The sequence below is a fragment of the Callospermophilus lateralis genome, chromosome 4 (genome assembly GCF_048772815.1).
Source record: "Callospermophilus lateralis isolate mCalLat2 chromosome 4, mCalLat2.hap1, whole genome shotgun sequence".
Classification (NCBI taxonomy): Eukaryota; Metazoa; Chordata; class Mammalia; order Rodentia; family Sciuridae; genus Callospermophilus; species Callospermophilus lateralis.
In genome coordinates, this window is record NC_135308.1 from 91,609,464 (window position 1) to 91,631,313 (window position 21,850).

A 21,850-nucleotide genomic window follows, 5' to 3' on the forward strand; every position below is an offset into this window, starting at 1 on the left:
GTGACATTGACAGGACCTTTTCTGTCTTTACACTCACACATGCTGCACACTATACGGTGCAGAAACCACAGGAGGATTTCTTGATCGGTTTGGCAGAATAAATTACCCAATGTCACTATTCCAACCACATTAGTAAAATTAAGTTACCTTTGTCCTTCAGATGTAATTTCTAAGCATTAGGAAGTCTTTACTATTTTAGAAAACATTTGTAAACCAAACATTCTGAGCTTCAGACCATAGGATAATCAAGTACTTTTCTATTAGTGGAAGCAGTTTCAAAGTGAAATATCCTAATTTACTCCTTTTCAAGTAGATCAAAAATTGTCTTAATGACTTAACAAAATATTTCATCAGTATATTCTTTCCCCTTTCTAAGAAGAGTCCCTGGGAAGAACAGTGCATTCAGCCGTTGCCTGACACCTTGAAGGCCCCATAGGTTCCCCCCCCCCTGAAGACCACACTGTGACTAATGTCAGCACAACCTAGGATAGAGCTGGAGAGGGACTCACTAGGTCACAGCTCCCAAATAAAGCCCCCAGGAGCAAAGGTACCACGTGCCTTGACCTTGGTAGGTCAAAAGCGAGCATGCCGTCCTTTCATCCTGACCATTAAATAACAGTGGGGTGACAGTCTTGTGTCTGCTAAAGGCACTCCCACTAGGCCTCCTGGCCTAGTGGGCCTCATCATCCCATCACTTAACTTAGACCTTTGGTTTTTCTGAGAGTTCTTGCAGCGCAGAACAGCCCTGTTGGGCTTGGGGACAATGAACTGTCCTTTAGAAGACGTGGATGGCATGCAGGTCTGGAGTTCAGCAGGGCTTGGGACTGGTTCCCATTATTTAGTCAGTGTTTTATATTTGAAAAGCATTGAGCTGGCTCCAGCATCTGCACGGTGGGAGCCAGCTATGTCTAGACAGTTACAGCTTCCTGTCCTCCAGCTCCTGAGAAGTCAGATCACCTTAGGAAATTGGGCATTATCTAGCAAGACTAAAACAACGTGGGCATTTCTCCCCTCAAATATGCCAAGCCCCTCCATTGGAAAGTTGCAAGTTCAAGAAGAAAGGCTTGACTCATGCCTCAAGCCTCAGCCCCAGCAGACCTGTCTCTCCCGGCTGTTCCCATGGGCTTTGGCCCTGCTGTCCCCGCATAGCTGTGCTCAGCACTGCCATCTGCCCTCCTTGTCTGGCTCCCTCTCCACCCTTTGCCCGTCATTAGCATCCTGCTCTGCTGTGTTCTAAGACCTTTACATCCTGAACAAATCTGCACCCTGTCCTCCAGAACTCTGACTTTTTACCAACTTTGTTGTGACTTTTTTGGCACTAAAAAACATGTTGACTGGAAATAATGTATTCCTTATTTAAAATATTCAAGACTGTTGAGTCCTTTATTGGAATTTTATTTGGAAAATATATCTTTCTGCAGATTTGTACCTAAGTTTCCTTTGATTACAACCAAAATCATTTGTTAACCCTTTTATTACTTAAGCAAATATTCAATGACATTGTTTATTATCTAATGGAGTGTGTATTGGGTTTTTATTATCTAAAAATATGTAATTATTTGTGACTAATATTTTGGGGGACAAAGGGTGGCTAGGAATTGAAGCCAGAGCCTCGTCCATACTAGGCAAGCACTCAACCACTGAGGTACATCTCAGCCCTCTAATACATTTTTCCAATGGTTCAAATGAAAAACTAAAATAACTTCTGTCTAGAACAACTGTATTCACTGTATCATTTATATGATAAAACGAGTGAATTGTAAGTTAATCTAATAACTGAAAATTTGAGTTTACATTAAAATATTTAAAAGTAAATATTTGATCTACAAAATAAATTTTTATTCAAAAGAAAAAAAAAAAAAGAGGCAGTGAACAAACGGAATTCTTTTCATTGGAATTGATATCACTATAGGTAAAACTGTATGTACAATATAAAGATTTTACAAGGTTATTTAAAATAAAAATGCATCTGTGAAATGTGCATGTCCTTATGCTCCCTGTGGAGTGAACCACAAATAGAGTGACCTGTTTGGGACTGATGAATTTGATCTCTAGCCTTTCTTCAGCCACTTGAAAAATGGCAGGGGGATTTTAAAATGTGAACTCTAATGACAATTTCATACTGAAAGATTTCCCAGGAAATGCTAAACAGAGAAACAGCTCATGTGAGATGATTAAAAGGTTGTTCTGCATTATTCAAATTGTATTCTGTAGTCTGTGCATCCAAACGCAAACTGATCTGTAGCTGAGCTTAACCAGAAATTTATTTAGAGACAATCCAAATTCAGGTCTATGAAGTTAAATGAATATGAAGAATCAAACAACTTTCACATCAGCCAAGATCAGCCTGTCTTTGAGAACACCTGTTTTGATAAGGGCAAATTTGTTGGTAGCTTGCAGACAGATCTGTAGTAACCAGCCTGCAGCCTGATTAAAGGTGCTGGGTGCTAACTACTGTGGGGCTGTCCCTAGACCTGACTCTACCCTTCTTATTGGCTACTTCTCAGCCCTGATATAATTTAGGTATAAATTATATAATTCAGTGATTTTCTCACTCTGTTCTCTTATGCCACCACCTTTCAAATTAAGAGTACCATGAAACAGGACAGAGATACAACGAAAAAAGTGGAAGATGAAAAAGGATTTTAAAGTATTTTCACTATTGAGACCACAATCCTATGAAGCCTATCTGTGTACCCATGTGTGTGCATTCACACTGCTGAGCCTGCATTAGAGAAAATGGGTGGCTTAAAACAGCAAAACTTGCTTCTTTGGATGTAGGGTTGTGAGGTTTCTAGTACTAAAATAAACCTGAAAGTCATAATTTTAACTTCTTGTCTGATAAACTAAAATCATTCATGTACATATTCCTCATTTAAATATTTTTATTGTAGAGTCTCTGGGCATAGCTCAGTGGCAGAGGGGTTGCTCTCAGTCCACAGCACTACAAATACATAATAAATTAATGTTATGATTTCAGATTTTACCTTAATTTAAAATTGGTACATAATCAGCAAGAGTCTGAAGCACTCTAACTTTTAATTTCTCACTTAAGTTTTTTTTTAATTGAACAATTTTACTTGTTTTATAATAAAAACCTTGCTTTAATATTATAAGGTACACTGCAGGTCCGTCATGCAGTCAGTTACTTTTGGGACAACAAATGTCCCATTCAATGACCCACAAAGCAGGGAAAACAAGAATTTTCAGAGTGTGTAGAACTGGTATTCACAAGTTTTTCTTATCGAAATCTTCTCAGTCTACACAGGTATTGCTACAGCACTTGCTTTGATGCTCAAATGCCTCAGAAATATGTTCCTTATGTGGGTCCTACAAAAGGTTCAATTGTTAGCATGCAAGCAAATAGTACTAAATAATATTACCTAAACTATGGCTGCCAAGTACTAGATCTTAATAATGAAATCAAATTACAAAACATTTCCTTGTAGAGCTATACAAAAGACAAGTTTTTAATAACCTACAAATAAACACTTCAGAAGATTTTAATTAAAATAATACTGAAGTCTTTTTTTCTTTTCTTTTCTTTTTCATGTGTGTGTGTCTTACTGGAGATTGAACCCAGGGTCTTGCTGTGATAAGCAAGTGCTCTGCTACTGTGCCATATCCCCAGTTCCTGAAGTTCTTTTTAATATGAGAAATCTTTGGCAATGCAAATGATTTTATTCTCTAAACTTTTCATAAAACTTTCATGTACAATATGTCCAATAAACTATATGTATTTATATATTTGCATGCTACACAGAGAGTATATAATTCATGTTGCTAATTTTGTGTTTTAACTTGTGCATTAAGGTTTAACATTGTGTTTGAATGGGAATTTAACAAATTTCCCAAAAAAATTAACACCCACGGGTGGCCTCATATTTTTTACTAATTCCTACTCACAGGTTGTATGTTAATAAGTTAAACATGTTTTCCAATATTATACTCTTCTGCTTAATATAATCTTAAATATAAAAGGATTTAGTAATGGATTTAATTTTTCATGTTAAAAATTTCACAAAAACATTGGTTTAAAAGGTACATACCTGTGAAGACAATTAAAAGTTAATTATAAAGAATGTAAAGATGTGAAGTGCCCTTTGCAAATACAATGAAATTTATAAGTTACCAACAGAGCATGTACATGGTAGCTACTGAATCTTACTGAACATGAGAAGTGACAAGTAATACAGGACTGTCACATCATGGCCCATGAGTGTGAACTTAACACCCTGCTCTCAATGAAGGTCAGCTCTCAACTTATAAATATTTCCACCTTGCTGCCAGCTTGCAATCTTTAGAGTAAATAAAGCTTTAAAACCACCAGATACATATGTATGTGATGCCTTAACAAGATCTGAGATAGTGCCACTCTTGAAAGTGGTTAAGAAGAATTGCAGAGTGTGTCAAATTACAGAGTCTCCACAGATTTTGATTATTTATGTCTTGGCTGGGACCCTTATGTGTCTATTGTGGAATATTGAGTATTCTATCAAGAAAGTGACTGCCACATCAGAGAATACAATTGGACACATCTGATCAACTAGGAGGCTCTCCTCTCCCCCTCTATGGGTGCCTCTTTTTTGATGGTGCTGGGGATGGAACCCAGGGCCTTGCACATGCCAGGCAAGCACTCTACCACTGAGCTACACCCCTAGTCCCTATATCTCCTAATGAATTACACACATACACACACACTCACACACACACACACATACACATGCTCATTTGAAGAAATCCAAATGCCTTTGGGACATAAGGCCTAGTTAATCAGCTAATCTAAACATGAAAACAACATGAAAGAAAACCATGAAGACCAGCAGCAGAAAAGACTTTTTTAGTCTTTTTGCCCTTTTAGGGCGAAATCACATAACTGACAGAAGTGTGCCTACAATCACTCTGTGAAGACAGTGAGATGACAGAAGCCACCATAAACCCCATGTAACATGGAAGACTGTGACCTATCAAGTGATCTTAAGGCCACGTTGTTCAATCCTGCCACTCCAGCTCCTTGTGAACTCTATTTTCAGCGTTTTCTATTTGGAAGAGGACCTTCTATTCTGAGTCCTTACCAAGAAATCCAAAGACTTCAGGAAAATAAAAATGAACATTAGGAGCTCTCCCTCTCCAAATTTCTGAACCAGCACCGCTACTCCACCTTAGAGCAATGCCGCCATGATGGCAGGCATCACACTCGTGCACTTGGGAAATGATGATTGGTCTTGATGGGGGAGGGCAAACGGCATTGCTCTTTTCTCATTCACTGGCTGATTTGTGTCTTGTCTATGGCTGTTTTAGTACTTCAATGAGAGTGGAGTAATTGTGACAGAAGCCACATGGCTCCCAGCGCCTGAACCGTTTACTAACCTTTCACAGAAAATGTCTGCTATCTCGTCTTGATAATCGGGAGAAAGGAGCAATTATAGGTGCTTTTTCAAGCTAAGGACTGAAGATTTCAAGCAAGAACAATCGATGCTAACTTGCCCACCCAAATACTCCCAAACAGGAAGTCAACCCGTACCTCAGTTCCAATAAACGTGGGACGAATGTAGAGACTGGCAGAGGTGGAGTAGGGCACCCATTCTTGATCCAACTGCACAAGCTGCTGAATACACTCCAGAAGCTCTTCCTTGTCAAACAACTGAAAGAATGAAAAACCCAATGAATGGCCTTCTCCCAACATGCCAAAGAGAAATAGTCCTCATGGGCACGCAGAAAGGTAGTATAGGAATACATTTTCAAGACTACTTGAATCTGTTTTTCAAGATTACTGTCCTAATTAGCTCTAAAGAAATGTAATTGTCTTTATTCTCAAAAACAAAATAAAAAGTAATCATAACAAACCCAAACAAAAAAAAATTTTTCTGTAATATTTTTCCCCAAAATAACGTGGTTGAATTAACTATTCATATAAGAAAGATAAGAAATTACATCCCACTGGGCCCAGTGGTGCACACCTATAATCCCAGTGGCTTGGGAGGCTGAGGCAAGAGGATGGCAAGTTCAAAGCCAGTCTCAGCAATGGCAAGGTCCTAAGCAACTTTGTGAGATACTGTCTCTCTGGGGATGTGGCTCAGTGCTTAAGGGCCTGTGGATTCAATCCCTGGCATGAAAAAAATAAAATATAAAAAGATCAGCTCTCTACCTTTTACCTTACCCTTAAATTCACTGCAATGGGATTTTATACTTAAGTGTGACAAAATATTAAGACTTTTATTTAAAAATAGAGAATATCTATGACCTTAAGAAAAGTAACTATTTGGGCTGGGGTTGTGGCTCAGTGGTAGAGCACTTGCCTAGCACATGTGTGGCCCTGGGTTCAACCCTCGGCACCACATAAAAATAAATGAATAAAATAAAGCTATAAAAGAAGAAAAGTAAATATTTTTAACCAAGAGATGTAAAGTAGCCAGGATGGTGGCACATGCCTGTAATACCAGCAACTCAGGAGGCTGAGGCAAGAGGATCCTAAGTTGGAGGACAGCAGTGAGGCCCTTAACAACTTAGTGAAACCTTGTCTCAAAATAAAAGATAAAAAAGAGCCAAGGATGTGGTTCAGTGGTGAAGCACCCTAGGTTCAATTCCTGGTACAAAAAGAGAAGGGGGGGGGGGAGGTGTAAACACAAATCATTAAGAAAAAAAAATCTACCTATTTAAAATTGTAAGGACCTCTGATCTTTAAAAGATTAAAAAAACTACACAATTGATGAAATTGGTAACATTTCCAACAGAGGATTATAGTCAAAATGGGCCCAGCTATCCTGAACATTAGTAAGAGAGACATACAAAAAGGCAAAGAGGACTTATTTCCAAGGAGAAAGGGTTTTTCATATCCCCGATGAGTGACAGTTTGTAAAACAATTAAGGAGTTACTCCATTGCGGAGCAGAGAAACATGCTTTCTGAGAGATGATGGGTTAGCCATGGTGGAAACCCATCAGAAACAAGATCATGACACTGGGATTTGCCTATTTAAACACTAATTTTGAACAACAATCACGGTGTAACAATGTTACAAAAACTGAGTTCCCATCACTGAGATGTACCACCTGCTTAGATCTCCGATACTGCTCTCTAGAGATAAAATGTAGTGAATTTAGTGAAAAGAAAATCTGAGTAGGAGTCAAAAAAACTGGATCTAATTTTTTTCCCTGTCCTGGTGTGTGACACTGGTCAAGTCACTCAAACTCTCTGGGCCTGAGTTTTCTTCTCTGTACAAAGGTGCTACCCTAAATTTTACTATAAAGGTCTTCTTGACAATGGCTTATTGTTATGATTGACAGATATGGAAAAGTGAAGCCACATAACATCATTGGCGGCAGAGAATGATACTACCCTTTTCTTCCCAGTGACCTAGCTGTAATGGGAAGAAGAACAAAACTAGGATCTAGTCCAAGACTGTACTTTAAATTTCTTGGTGCTACTATACTATGGCTTCTAAAGGAGGTGAGGAAAGCCAGGGTTATACAACCAAGCAGAGGTAGCAAAGGCCTGGTACAAAAAGAGGGGCTACTTGGCTTTCACTGTCCTCAGACTTCCTCCGCACACAGCCTGGGCCCAGCTCCTCCAGGTTAGACCTGCAGATGTGTCAAGGAGGGGGCTTCTTTCAGTTCAGAAAAGCGACCTGGTCACGGAAGCCATTGTCACCTCCAACTTTATGTGTACCTTAGGGTCTAAACTGAATGCATTTTAAAATAAACTCTGCTCCATGACAATATTTTGGCCAGGATACAAGGGCCATGAGAAACCATTTTTGATTTTGATATTCTTGTTTTCTTTTCTCTAAAACAAAACTTGGAATAAAATAATGAGTTACATCACTGTGCAATTGCTGGTGTCTAAAGCAGTTAGGTCAAACATAACCCAAATAACGGCTGCATTCTGTATTTTCCATTTTCAATACCATAATTTCATGTGGTCTTTAAATTTTATTTTAGTCTAAAACATGTTTTTCTTCCTTATCCTTTCATCTTTCATATATACATATTAATCCCCCACAGCCCTTCATAAAGAAGCAGAAATATTGTGACCTCGTCAAATGGTATTGCCTTTGTCCTTATATTTTTACCTCAATGATTAATCATAAATAACTTCAACGTTCATATGATTTGTAATGAATATTCACATGATCATGCAGAAATGATTTTGGGTGGTGATTAAACTCAAGTGACCCACGGAGTTAAAAAACACTTCTAAATTTACGTACCGGCAAAGTGGCTCTCACAGCAGACTTACACATTCTCTCCATGTTGAGTTCTGGCCGAAACAGTCGAATTTTATTATCTACTCCTCGAAATGCCTTTAAACCTTCAAATAACTGAGGATAAAAGAGAAATATATCTTATAAGGTTTCTGAATGAAAATCATTCCTATGTTCAAAAGGTATCATTCTATCATTCACCACATAAAGCTGTTGACATTGGCCTCTACTTGAGAGGATTACATCTAGAAAGATGGGAGTCAACAGCATTGGGTACAATGACTGGGGAAAAAAGGGAAGTCCTTTTATTAACAGAATAAGGTGGGAATGCGGATTGCTGTTGCCCTAGCAGGGGTTATGTTACTAAACGGCACACAGTGGGCAGACAGTGTTGTCAATCACAGAACAAGATTAACTCTCTGGACCACAGGGATTGAGAGAAACCACAGGTTCTAAGCTACTCAGCCTTCTCAAATGTATCCACGTGTCCTTTCATCTAAACTGGTTCATTTGAAGTCCAGATTGTAAATCATTTATGTGACTAGAGCTGGTTCAGTTCCCCAAATCACAGAAACCAGGAAGCTCTGCTATGTTAAGGCTTCCCTAGCTGGCCCAGTCCAACAACTAAGCAGAGATATGAGAGGATTTTGAAATATATACATACACTGATCAATACAGAGGAAAAAGACAGATCAATAATTTTAGAGGGAAATTTAACAGAAGCTCTCTATGTAATCATTAGAACAAACAGATAAAAGCTCAATAAAGATATGGAAGATCTGAACAAGGAAAAAAAAAAACTCACCTAATCCTAATATACATCAGGAGCCTACAGGTACCACCTGCAGAAAACATGTTTGTTTCACATGTTTTTCAAACACAAGATAGGTCAGGAATCAATGCCAAAACTATAACCAGAAAATACCCACACTTTTAAAAACAAGGTACCTGTTACTAGAAAGAAAGAAAAAAAAAAAATCAATGGAAAATGAAAAGTAGGGCCTTTAGAGATGTGTAGTCCAAACTCTTAATAAGAAAAAAAGGCAACTCAATTTAAAAGCATGACTTTTGACACTGCTTTTAAGTACAACCTATTATTAATTTCTAAAATATAATAGGACTAAAGCTTCAGTTAAAAGGTAAGTTTTCAGACTAGACTCAGCAGATAAGTTCTGAAACAAAAAAAAAAAAAGCTTATCATGCAAATCCTTTCTAAAATAAAGCCTGATGAGGTCATGTTACTGAATATAAAAGAAATGAGACTTTAAGGCAAGAAGCTTTACTAAGGACAGAGATAACTTCCTGAGTTTCCCTTTACTTCACAATTTTTAAATTGTACACACCTAAAAAGGCTATAATCAAAAGACAAAGAAGATAACAAGTACCTGCCAAGAATTTAGAGAAAGGAAACTCTTGTACATTGCTGATAGGAATGTAAATTATGTAGCCATTGCGGAAAACACTAGAGATATTCCTCAAAAAAACAAATATAGAACTACCTACGGTCTATATATCCAGAGGAATTCAAATAAACACGTTAAAGATGTATCTGCATTCCCATGTTCATCATCACAGCACTATTTAAAATACCATAACACAGAACCAACCTAAGTGTCCACCAACAGATGAATGAACAAAGAAAACGTGATTTGTAGGCACAATGGAAGACTACTGGGCTTTAAGGGGAAGGGAATTCTGCCATTTTGTCAATGTGGATGAATCTGGAGGACATTATGCTAAGCAAAACAAGCCAAGCACAGAAAGACTCTGTTATCTCATTTATGTGAAATCTAGAAAAGGCAAACTCATAAATGTAAATATTAGAACTATGGAACTGTGGTTACCACATGAGGGGGGATTGGCAGATATTGGGCAAAGGATGAAAATTTCAGTTAGGAGACATAAGTTTTGAGATTTGCTGCACAGCATGTAGCTACAGTTAATAAATATAATATATTGTATATTTCAAATTTGTTGATGGTAATTTTCAAGTATTTGCACCATAAAACAGATAAACATGTGAAGTGATGGGGATATGTTAATTAACTCAATTTAATCATTCTATAATGTATACATATTAAATATTACATCGAAAATTTTTTTAGTATTCTAAAAGTTGAATACACTTAATGAGATAGTTTCAAATATATATAAATATTATGATCATCTTATTGAATAATATAGATACAAAATGTACAAAAAATAGTACAACATGACTATGTGGGTTTATCCCAGGAATAGAGGTTAATTTAACATAAGAAAATTACTTAATGTGATTCATTATATTATTAGCTTATATACAAAAAAACTATATGACTATCATTAAATGTAGTAAATGAATCTAATAAAATTGAATAGTCATTTACGATTTTCAAGTTTCCTGGATGAGAAAATAAACGAGAACTTTGTGACAAAGTATATCTACAATGAACTTCCATCAAACACTATAAACAGTAAAATGCTAAGGCTTTCCTTTCAAATTTAGTAAACCCACAACTGCCTGCTGCAACCACTTTAATAGAATATTGTACAACCAGTAAAATAAGGCAAGAAGAAGGAAATTTTAAAAGTTTTGAGGAGGATGAAATAAAACTGCCATTTATAGAAGACATGGTTAAATATAAAGAAAATCCAGAAAAGCTGACAGATAACCTTTAGCAAATATTTGTTTAAACAAGGTGGCCAGATGTCAAATTGTATTCCAATATAATGGCAGCAGTTTAAAAAAAGTAAAAACACAATTTACAATAGAAATAAAAAGTTGGGAATATTAGGACAGGGAGAAAAAATCTAACAAAAGAATTATAAGAACCCTAAGGAAAATATCAAGTTAATGACAACTTAATTGTATGTGGAAAGTAATCTCATGCTCATGGGTTGAAGGCCTCAATAGTACAAAGGTGTCAATCTTCCCCAGTTGATCATCTATGTATTCATAACCATCTGAATAGAAGACATGTAGATATATGCAATTTTCTTTTGACAAACTGAATGACAAAAATCAAGTGACTTGATAAACTGAATCCAAAAGTTACATGGAAAAGAAGATGACCAAGAATGCCCAAGGCACTCTTTGAAGAACAAAAGAGAAGGGCAGAATTCAAGGTCCATTACTAAGATTAAGAGATTAAAACAGTGAGATGGACAAGTACACCGATGAAGGAAGAGAACAGATCCAGAAAGAGTGATCCAGAAACAGACCCACACATACATGTCAGAGGGCAAAGAACACTCTTTTTAAGTGGTGCTGTTCGGAATGCTGAGTATCCACAGGTGGAAATAAACAGATCCTTTCTTCATACAAAAATCCAAGTCAAGGTTAACCCTAATAAATGATAAAATCAATATTTGACAAAATTAATCAAAATCAATATTTCATAAACAATAAAATAGATACTATAGGATCAGCTGGGTGTAGTGGCATGTGCCTACAGTCCCAGCTACTTGAAATGCTGAGTCAGAGGACCAATGGATCTCAGGAGTTGGAGACCAGTCCAGGTCACCAAGATAGACCTCAACTCAAAACACACACACACACACACAATGTCTTCAAAATCTAGGAGTAGAAAATAAAGTCTCTATACAAGGCACAAAAAATACCAAAGATAAAACAAAGATTGACAGAGTCAACTATTTTTTAATTTTAAATATATTTGGTGTAAAAAAAAAATAGAGGAAAAAGACAGTGTAGAAAAAAATTTATTTATGTATTTAGAATACATAATAAAGGACCCATATTCCAAATGTATAAAGCAATTCTATAAATCAAAACTAATGACAGCACAATAGAAAAGTGAGAAGAAGACTTGACAAGCAGGTACTTCAATGAGATACTCAGTTGACCCAAAAAACATAGAAAAGTATCCAGCCTCCCCCGAGAAGTGCAGAGTAATGCACCAGAAGATACCATTACATTCCACCGAAAAAATAAATAAATAACAACAACAATAATAATAATAAAATAAACCAACCACACCAAGACTTGATAAGGTTGCAGAACAACAGAAATTCTTATTCATGGCTGCTGGTTATGTTTATTTTTCTCTTTTTTAAGGGGGAGAGGGGTTTCCCAGGAATTGAACTCAGGGGCACTTGACCACTGAGACACATCCCAGCCCTATTTTGTATTTTATTTAGTGACAGAGTCTCACTGAGTTGCTTAGCGCCTTGCTTTTGCTGAGCATCTCGCTTTTGCTAAAGTTGGCTTTGAACTCTCAATCCCCCTGCCTCAGCATCCTGAGCTGCTGGGATTACAGGGGTACATCACCATACCCAGCTTACTCTTCTCTTAAAAATCAAGTTATATCCTATGGTCAGCTACACCATTCTTAAGTATATAGCTCTCAAAATTTTTGATCCCAACCCTTAAAAACATATGACACCCTCAAAGAGCTTTTATTTATGTAATCATTCTATCAGTATTTACCATGTTAGAAACATTCATGGGGTTCAGAAAGGAAGAAGTATTTCTACTAAACTTTACCACATAATTGCAACATTCTTTGATACCACTTCAAAGCTTGACAAGTGGAGGTTTCTAACAGCTAGTTGCTCTGTGGTATATGAAGCCATAACAATGAAGTTTTCATACTTTGTTAATTTATTAAATCCATCATTCAATCAAGGTTCAACTAGAGAAGGGGAACCCGTAGGAGGCACAGTTAATATTAACAGATTTATTATGAGGAACTGATCAATGCAATTATGGGGACTGGCTAAGCAAGGCCAGAGTCTAGATCAGGCAGGTAGGCAGTGAAGGTCTATGGCAGACTCCAGTCTCCAGCTGCAGCTTATCTGCACTTGGCAATCCAAAGAAGATAGACCAAAAAGTGAGTGCGATGGCCGCTGCTGTTGAGTCTCTCCTCAGGGAAGTCCCCAAGTCAGGCTCACCCACAACAATCTCTCTTTTGCTTACCATTAAATCAACTGATTAGAGACTTTAATCACATGTGTAAAACCCCTTTCCAGCTCCTCCTAGAGTAGTGTTTGCCTGAATATCTGGGAGAAGGTGCGCTCCTGTAGCCACATGACCACTGCCTCCCTTCTGCCCTGCAAAGTTCTCTCAAGAAAACAATCTTGGAGTCCACTCTCACCAGAAAAGACTAAAACCAGAAAACTGGGGACAAGTTCAGATTAATCATACTGACATATCGACATGCCATCCTACGCTATCTGGTCCTAGGAATACATCTTTATCCATGTACAAATTTGAAATGTCATGCAATGATCATTTGGGAAAACTGGCTCACTGAGCAATGCAGATCTTCTAAAGACCAACACCTCTTCATACTTCCTTTATCACCCCTAACATCAGAAAGCTCTTTAAGCCATGAAAATGGTCAAGTTCAAAGAAAATTCCAAATTTCTAGTTTTCATTTGAGTAAGAATTTCATCATTGCTGAGACATTCTTTCCATTGCTTTGCTTAAAGTGACACGTTCACTCATTTACGAGAAAACGTCTGACAAATGCCCAAATCTGAGTAATCATACTTTGTTCTTTCAAGAAAAATGGTGTTAGATGAAAAAAGCAACCAGACTTACTCAGAAGCTCAAGAGAATTACACAATCGCTTTTCCTTGAGACACATAGTACTTTAGGATACAGAAGTACTTTACATAAAGTTGCTATTTATCACACATTCCCCAAAAACATTCTGCAGTAAACCTGGCATTCTTTTTATAATTGTGATGGGTAGACCAACTAGCAGATGTTGGACAAGGAAGCTTTCCTTAGTGTAAATGCTAATACAATGAAAAACAAAAGTAATGCCTAACTATTACAAAAAGAGTTTTATTCTTAGTTATCTCTGAAAGGGTTTCAGGGGAACCTAGGGAGTCTGGACCATATTTTGAGAACTGCAACTTAGAGACACTCTCCCAAGTGTTCCAGCATTTCACACAAAATAATGTTGCAGAAGGAAACAACCAAGCCCATCACCAAGGCTGCATATTTTCACATAACATAAAACTACTACTGCGGAGACTGAGACGTGTGAATGCAGTACCTACCACCCTTAGATCCAGGTAACCAGGGCCTCTGCCCTGAGCCCCACACTTTAGAGGGCTCTGGCTCCTACCATGCTTCAGTTATGACCTTCTCCTTGGAGCAAGTGGTCAGAAGTGCCACAAGGACATGCTCACCTGGACCCCAAGCCTCCCTTCTACTCCAGGCTCCAAGAGTTCCCCGAAACTCTGCCCAAATAGCCCTGATCCTATCTTTAGGAATTAAATAGGCTCCTCAGGTTTATCTTTCCAAAACCAGATGGCACCACTGGTGTGCCCATGCCTAAGTCCTAGGAATGGCCACAGGTCACTGCAGGTGGGTGGTGAAGGGTATGTATGTATGCATGCTGTGGCACTTGCAATATAGGAGGGAGCCAGGATGGGAAGACATGGACAGGACAGATCATGGGCTTCCTGTGCATATTTATGTCCCATGCCCCACAAATGTTAGGGCTGGTTCTGACTGGATAGATCGTATAACATTGAACTCAAATAATAGGGTGCATGCAGACGCACCCAGAATGTTATTCCACTTACAGAAATTTCAAAAAGAAGCAAAACTATAGTATTAGAGATCCACACACTCATACAAAAAAATCAAAGAAAGGTCAGCACAAAAGCAAGGGTAATGTGCTAAAAGGAAGAGACAAGGTCTATAATCAGGATGGGACATAGAGGGCTTCTGTAATCTCAAGTTTTCTGTTTTAATACCTGTATGATAACTATTATAAGCATTCATTTTTTAGTATTCATTAAATACATACTACATAGTACATATATGTCTTATCCTTGTTTTATTTTGTTTTGTTTTTTTACAATTATGCTTTTTTTCATTAAATATTTATTTGAACCTGGAAATGTAGTGTCTGATATCAACTTTTCATTTCCTTTTATGTTCCCTACTCACAATTCACATCTCTTTCCACTATTTGAAGTTGTCATATATTTATCTACTTAAAAATACTTTCATATATTAACAGAAATCACAAGTCCTAGGCACTTGGTAGACACTCAACATTCATTGAACAAGTGAACAGGGAATGAAATGAATGTTCCTGGTAAGAAAATCCAAGGACCCTATACTTTTTATGCTTCCTGAATTCATATGACACTGACATAATATCTAACCTGTGGCACCTTAACAGTCTGATCTGTCACTCAAAGGGAAAGCCAAATGCATATCAATGTCTCCCCCATTGCTAACTCTACATATCACAGTCTGTATGTTCCAAAAATGGCCAAATAATATTTCCATATGCTCTTTCAGATCTCTGACATTCCTCATCAAGAGATGGGGCATTTGTTCCCTTCTTTTGAACTCCAGCAGTCCTCTGTGACTATCCTGAATAATAGAATACTGCAGAAATAATGCTATGTGTTTTTGAGGCTAGAATGTAGAAAACAGTGGAGCTCTCAACTAGCCTCAGTCTTAATACACACAGCTTTGGACTCCGAGGCCACCATCTAAGATGCCTGACTACCCTGAAGCCACCAAGCAAAAAATGACATAGAGAAAGAGTGATACTGAAAGCGCCCCAGCTTTTCAGTCCCCACGTGGGTGCCAGGTCATGTGACTTAAGAAGCCTTTGAGCTGACACCAACCCAGCCACTGACAGTAACCACGTAAGAGACCCCCTAAAATAAACTACTTAATCATACTCACAACCCCCAGAAACATGGAAGATAATAAGTCATTCATTTTGTTATGCAAAGTCGATAACTATACATTACACAACCCAGCTCTTAAGGAAAACCTTTTTGATTTTTTTTTTATAAGTAGAACCCTAATAATCCAAAGACTTTGATTTTTACAAGAAAGGATAACAGTATTTTGAGTCTCTGTTTGCTTTTGTTTGCAACGCTGGAAATGAAATCCAGTGCCTCACACAGGTTAGGTAAGCACTCTTATCACTGAGCTACAGTCCTAGCCTTGAGATTTTTCTTTTTTTTTTTTAACTATCAGCTCACGGGACTCTAAGTTGGAAAAACTAATCAAGCTAACATTTCAACTCATCTAAGTAGATTTCCAAAGAGCTTTCAAAAACCAATGACCACCAAAATCTTTCCCAAATGGTATAATCCCTTCTAATTTACTTCCTGTAGGCCAGTCTCAAAAATGGGGTTCCTAAAGCAATAGAATTAAGGTGACCTCAACACTTGTTAGCAATCAGAAACTTGGAGGTGGGACCGTGCCAAGTTTGAGGAGCAGTGTTCTAGTTTGACCATACTACCAAATACCTTCTTTTCAATTAAAAGCAATTTCAGTTGTTCTTCATTACATGCTCTGACATGGCAAGGGCTTGGCATGAATTACAGAAGAACTCACCAAGTTGATACAGCTAAAATAGAGAGCTGGGAATGGAACTTAAGAATCCTAAATTTTACATTTTGTGGATATATATGGATAGTGAATATGTTCCCAAAATTATTTGATTTTCTAATTCTGAACAAGTTAATGGAAATAAACCTCCTAGTCTTTTTAGAGCATACACTTAGGATCATGAGTAAGCTCCAAGAGTAATAGGATTGAATCCTGGCTCCATCTTCACTACATAATAGTGGGCGAGAAAAAACTTTTTCTCAGTCAGCTTCTATGGTAGATGATGCTCCTGCATCAGGGGTTACCATAGCTAACAGCTGGGCGCTCAGGGTGCACCAGGCATGGTATTACATGCATGAATTAATTATCTTATTTTATACTTAGAAGAACACTGTGAGGTAGATATCAACACTATCTTAATTTTATAGATAAAAATATGAAAGGCACAAATGATTAAATTTCCCAAGTTAAAGAACTCCCAAGGAAGCAACTAAAACAGATTTTGGGCCCAGAAAGTCTGACTCTAGAACCTGAATGTTTAACTATATGCTGCTTAAGATAATTAGAGGAGATGAATGATGGATATAAGGTACATAATACAGGACACAATGAAGGAACTCAATGCACAAAATAGTTATCATTACAGCTATTAGTATTTCACTATTATCTTTTACTCCCTTAATAGGTGGATCATTATGTATTTTCAGCACCCTCAATATTTTGGGAAAGATGTCCAACACATTAAAAGGGAATAAAATGAAATGTAGAGTCAACAGAATTGTAAGTATCTAGTTAACTGTGTCTCCTCAGGAGGACTAGTGAAAAAAATTCATTAAACTCTTATGCCTATGATTACTCCAACTCATCAACTCATGCTTAAAGGAGAACATTTAATTACATGTCCCTTAATGTACATAACTATATGTTGCTGCTAGTCATAAAAGCATGCAATTAGCATTAAAATCTAATTATAATAATGTACTTAATAACCCCTTCTCAATCATTCCAAGATCAGAAAAGACAAGTGATTTAATAAAGATCAAGAGTATGGGATTTTTGTTCACTAATTTTCCAACCAACTATCCTTTCTATTTGTTCTAAGTGGTGTTTTTTTTTTTTTTTTTTTTTAATTGACATCATAGAAAGTTCAAGATTATCTGAAAAAAGAAAAAATCTTCTTAGGACTTATCCTCAATTCAATTGTCTATGGGAAAAAATTTAGTGACATTTATGACTCCCTCTGGTATATATGATAAAGCCGAAAATACCCAAAAGCTATTTCAGCAGGGGAGCTACTTGACTTCCATAGTGAAGTATAAGCACATCACCATCATCAATTCCCATATACTTACTTCTACTGCATAATGCAAAGTCGATGACCCAGGATGCAATGACAGGTTTTGAAAAGGCTTGATGTGAGGTTTCTCCCATCCAAACTCAGAGGACCACTCCACTGTCAACATGTGATCCGTAAACACAGTTCCAAAAACCAGAGTATTGGGATCTGGTTTTTCCTTCAAGATGGTGGCTGGTGTGATTATTAGGTCTTTAGCCTGGGGGATAAAAATCAGCAACATTAAAGTTAAGTATCTGAATATCTTTGTATATGTGGGTTTATAATTTTCATCAATTTTGAAATATAATTAGCTTTTATTTCTTTGTCTTTTAAGCATACCTTTAATTTCTCCACCCATTCTTGTTTTCCAGGGATTCCAGTTACAAATTTATTGGACTACTTGAAATTGTTCTGGTACTTCCCTGTACTTTTTCTTTTTAAATTCCTTTTTTTTCTATCTGTTTCATTATGGATAATTTCTACTTTTATGTCACTGAGGTTACTAATCATCTCTTCTTTGGTTCCTAATCAGTTAATATTATCAAGTGTATTTTTTATCTCAGAACATTCTTACTTTTGGCTCTGTAAGTTCTGTGTGGTATTGTTCTTAATGTCTTCCATATCTCTTCCTAACTTTTTGAACATCTACCAGCTAGGTGACACCGAGGGTATAGAGCAAAATCGCTTGAATTTTAATTATGGACAACTAAAACACAGAAATTTAACACTATGTGAGCCAAACAGACCCCACTTGTGTTCAGAATTCAGTTGATTGTTCAGAAACTCTGCAATGTACACTGCCTAGTAGAATATCAGGACAAAAAAACTTCAGTAATACTTTATACAGGGACAAAAATATCAGATGATGTAAAATATTGCAAAAAGAAGAAGACATCTCTTCATTACTCCCACCACAGGATTCAAGTTGAGCATTTGGGAAAGAAGAAAGGGGTGTCTTCCATAATACAAATGACAATGGTCACAATGACTTGTTAAATGAAATGGTCATTAAGAACGGAAACTCTTCTTGACAATGGCTACACTCTAACTCCCCCAAAGAATTTTTGGCATAAACCCTCAAAATCCTCTGGATGCTCAACAGAAGAAATTAGCAGAGTGAAGCAAATGTTTTTCACTTTGAAAACAGACAAGAAGAGAATGAACACTAGGATGTAAATCCTCTATTATGTGTTAAGGAAACAGTGAACAAAAGGCCTATTCAAAAACACATAAGAGTAGTAGGAAACAACTTCGCACAGTATTTCACTAACTTTCGACAAAGCCAGTTTGCTCATTTCAGATGACCAAATATGCAAGTGTACAAATGACCACCAATAACTTTATAATAGTTGTGGGAAAAAAGGCGGAAAAGGCTTTTCGACAGCAGAAAAAACAGGAACAGGTTCAACCTGTTCATAGATTGTAAGCGATGTTGAATACCACTTAAAAAAAAAATTCGCCCCCCCTTTTTTTTTCCTTTTAGAAAAAGTAGCTGCACCTACAAGTTCATGCCACTCTGCCTGGTTTGCACAGTTTTTGTTTTTGACATATTGGTATAAAACTGAGGGGCTCATGCATGCTAGGCAAGGACTCTACCACTGAGTAACACACTCAGTGCTTTCACTTCTTTTAAGACCATAAAAATATTTCCTCCCAAATCAAATACAGAACTTAGAGATGGGTCAGGAGGAAGTAGTGTAGCTCAGTGCTACAATAGGTGCTTCGCATGCCCAGGCCCTGGGCTTACTCCCCAGCGCTAAATAAATCAAACCAAGACAAAAAAAAAATAAAAATACAGACCATCATTCTACATCATCACCCCTTATTATTTTTAATTGATCTTATTATTCCAGATCAATTCACTGCCTTACAGCTACCTTAGTCTTAGATTATAAATGATAATCAGCTTTATTTTTAGAAAAATATTCAGGCTGAAAACTGTTTTTGTTTTTAACTGTCCTTAGAAACAAATTTATTAAGAACCATCTCTGTCATCCCAGAAACATGGGAGAAAAGACTGAGAAGAGCAGGGTGGGGTAAGTGTCCCAGGGAAAACAGTCTCTGATGTCTCTTCCAGGTATGGGTAGAGAGGAGCCCTGCTCCCAGCTGGCTCTACACTGCCCCAACCAGCTTGCACTGTTTCTCCAGTAGCTGTGTGAGTCCACACCTGAGCGGTGCCCACACCATGACATCAGGATCCACACAGCTCAGGGGCCTCTGGCTGTCCATTGGTTGTCTCTGTCTCAGCTCTCCATTTTCATTGGAGTCACTTTCTGAATCCAGCACATTTCTGTCCTCCTTTCATGGGAGCCACTTTGTTTTTGAATGCAGACCTGACTTTCAGGCCAGGCAGCAGGAACATGGCATGCAGCAACATAGTTGTTGAATATAGGTGGCAATCCTCCTAGTCCCCCCTTTCAGCCCTTGCTGTTGCCGGGCCTGGGCTGTGGGCCAACCCTGGCTGTTGCCATGAATGGGTTGTAAGGTTGCCCTAGAGAGAGAAGTTTTTCCCTAAATAGAGGAGTTTTCTTCTGGCCACATACCCTGGGAGGACTTGCTGCTGTGTTCCACCCACCGATGATCGTCCAGGAGCTGGTGGGGGGCACACAAGGACATGCTGGGGAGCTATGCTGGGAGTGGGGGTCCTTGCATGCAGGCTGGCTCTTTTGCCTCCCTTTAGCCCTGACTGCTTGGCCTCCTCAGGCAACAGATGCTCCCAGGGCTAGAAGGGGAAGGGCCAAAGGGCAAGCTCACTGGCACTCCTCTTTGGGTGAAGAGAGATTAGAAGGGGCATGGGCAAGGCCCAGCCTCTGGATGCCCAGGCTTTAGCTGGATCATGCAGCCTGCTGCCTGGATTATCAGGTGCTGGAGTATCAGGTACACAGCCATTGCCTCATGAAATTTTCTATTTGTCAGAGATGCCCAGGTATTGTTTGGGTCACAACCCATGTTAAACGTGATTGCCATTATTATGAAGTCTGGGTGGTTTGGGTGGGGAGTATGCACTAGAACGATCAGTGAATGTACCTTACCCTGACTCAGTCATGGGCGCCCCATGATTTGGTCTACCACGGGCCTCTGTGTGGAGTCCACAGTCAGTATTTAATAGTTGAGGTTTCGTGCTTCAGCAGAAACCTAAGGGAATGTAGTACCTTGCATGCAGGATCAGCTCTGTCAGCTGCCAAGCAGTTGTCCCTCTTACATGAGTGGCACCCTATGACCATAAAACACAGAATGACACCCAGGCATCAGATGTTCACTGCAAGGGTGCTCATATTTTTCCCTCTGGAAGATTCATGGGGCAGAGTATGAGACAATGCCCCAGAACCTGTCCAGCTTCTGCCCAACCATGAACCTGCTACTCAGGCTGAAGTCAATGAGTTTGATGTTTTCTCTGGCTCTCACTGGGATGTTCTCCAGCTTCAAGTTTCCATGAGCCATGTCTTTCTTCTGGTAGTAGCACATGGTACATGCGATCTACCTGAACCTTCTCTGAGTAGGTATTTTCAATGTGTCAATAATTTGAAACAGCTGGATCACATTTGAGTGTTCTAGTCCCCATTGTATCCTATTTGAATATGATTGGGGAAGTGCTGCTATATATTTGGCAGGACTTTTTACAGTCACCTCTGTCCTGGTGAGGAGATAGCAGGCTAATTTCACCTGGGCAAAGCCACTCTGACCAATATTGCTCAGGACCCATTAACAGTCTGTGAAGATGGACCAGCTTAAGCTGGTCCCCTTGCCACACTTCACTACTCTGACTACTCTCACTGCACATCTTAACTACTACAGATGTTAGTTAAAAATAACAACAAAAAAATAAACAAAAAAGAAAAACAAAACAAAAACCCCAAATCAAAAAATCAATATCAAAAAACTAAAACTAGAACCCCCAAACCACCAAACGAGCTAACATCCTTGAGTTTCACAGGCTCCCACCAAGATTTCCCTGTACTTATGAGCGAAAAATCCAGGCACAGCCAGGG

General features: G+C 38.2%; 1 protein-coding gene across 7 annotated transcripts in view; it reads right to left on the reverse strand.

Moving 5' to 3' along the window:
* Positions 1-21,850, reverse strand: part of Bcat1 (branched chain amino acid transaminase 1) — a 68,749-nt gene that overhangs the window by 37,868 nt on the left and 9,031 nt on the right. For 3 of the 7 annotated variants that reach the window (XM_076852730.1, XM_076852726.1, XM_076852727.1), the window contains exons 3-5: positions 17,878-18,078; positions 8,209-8,319; positions 5,525-5,644 (exon numbers count right to left, since the gene is read on the reverse strand). In XM_076852730.1, the coding sequence (XP_076708845.1) occupies positions 5,525-5,644; positions 8,209-8,319; positions 17,878-18,078 (432 nt within the window). Of the gene's footprint in view, positions 1-5,524; positions 5,645-8,208; positions 8,320-17,877; positions 18,079-21,850 lie in introns of those variants that run through there. The other 4 variants (XM_076852728.1, XM_076852732.1, XM_076852729.1 and 1 more) reach the window with 3 other exon arrangements.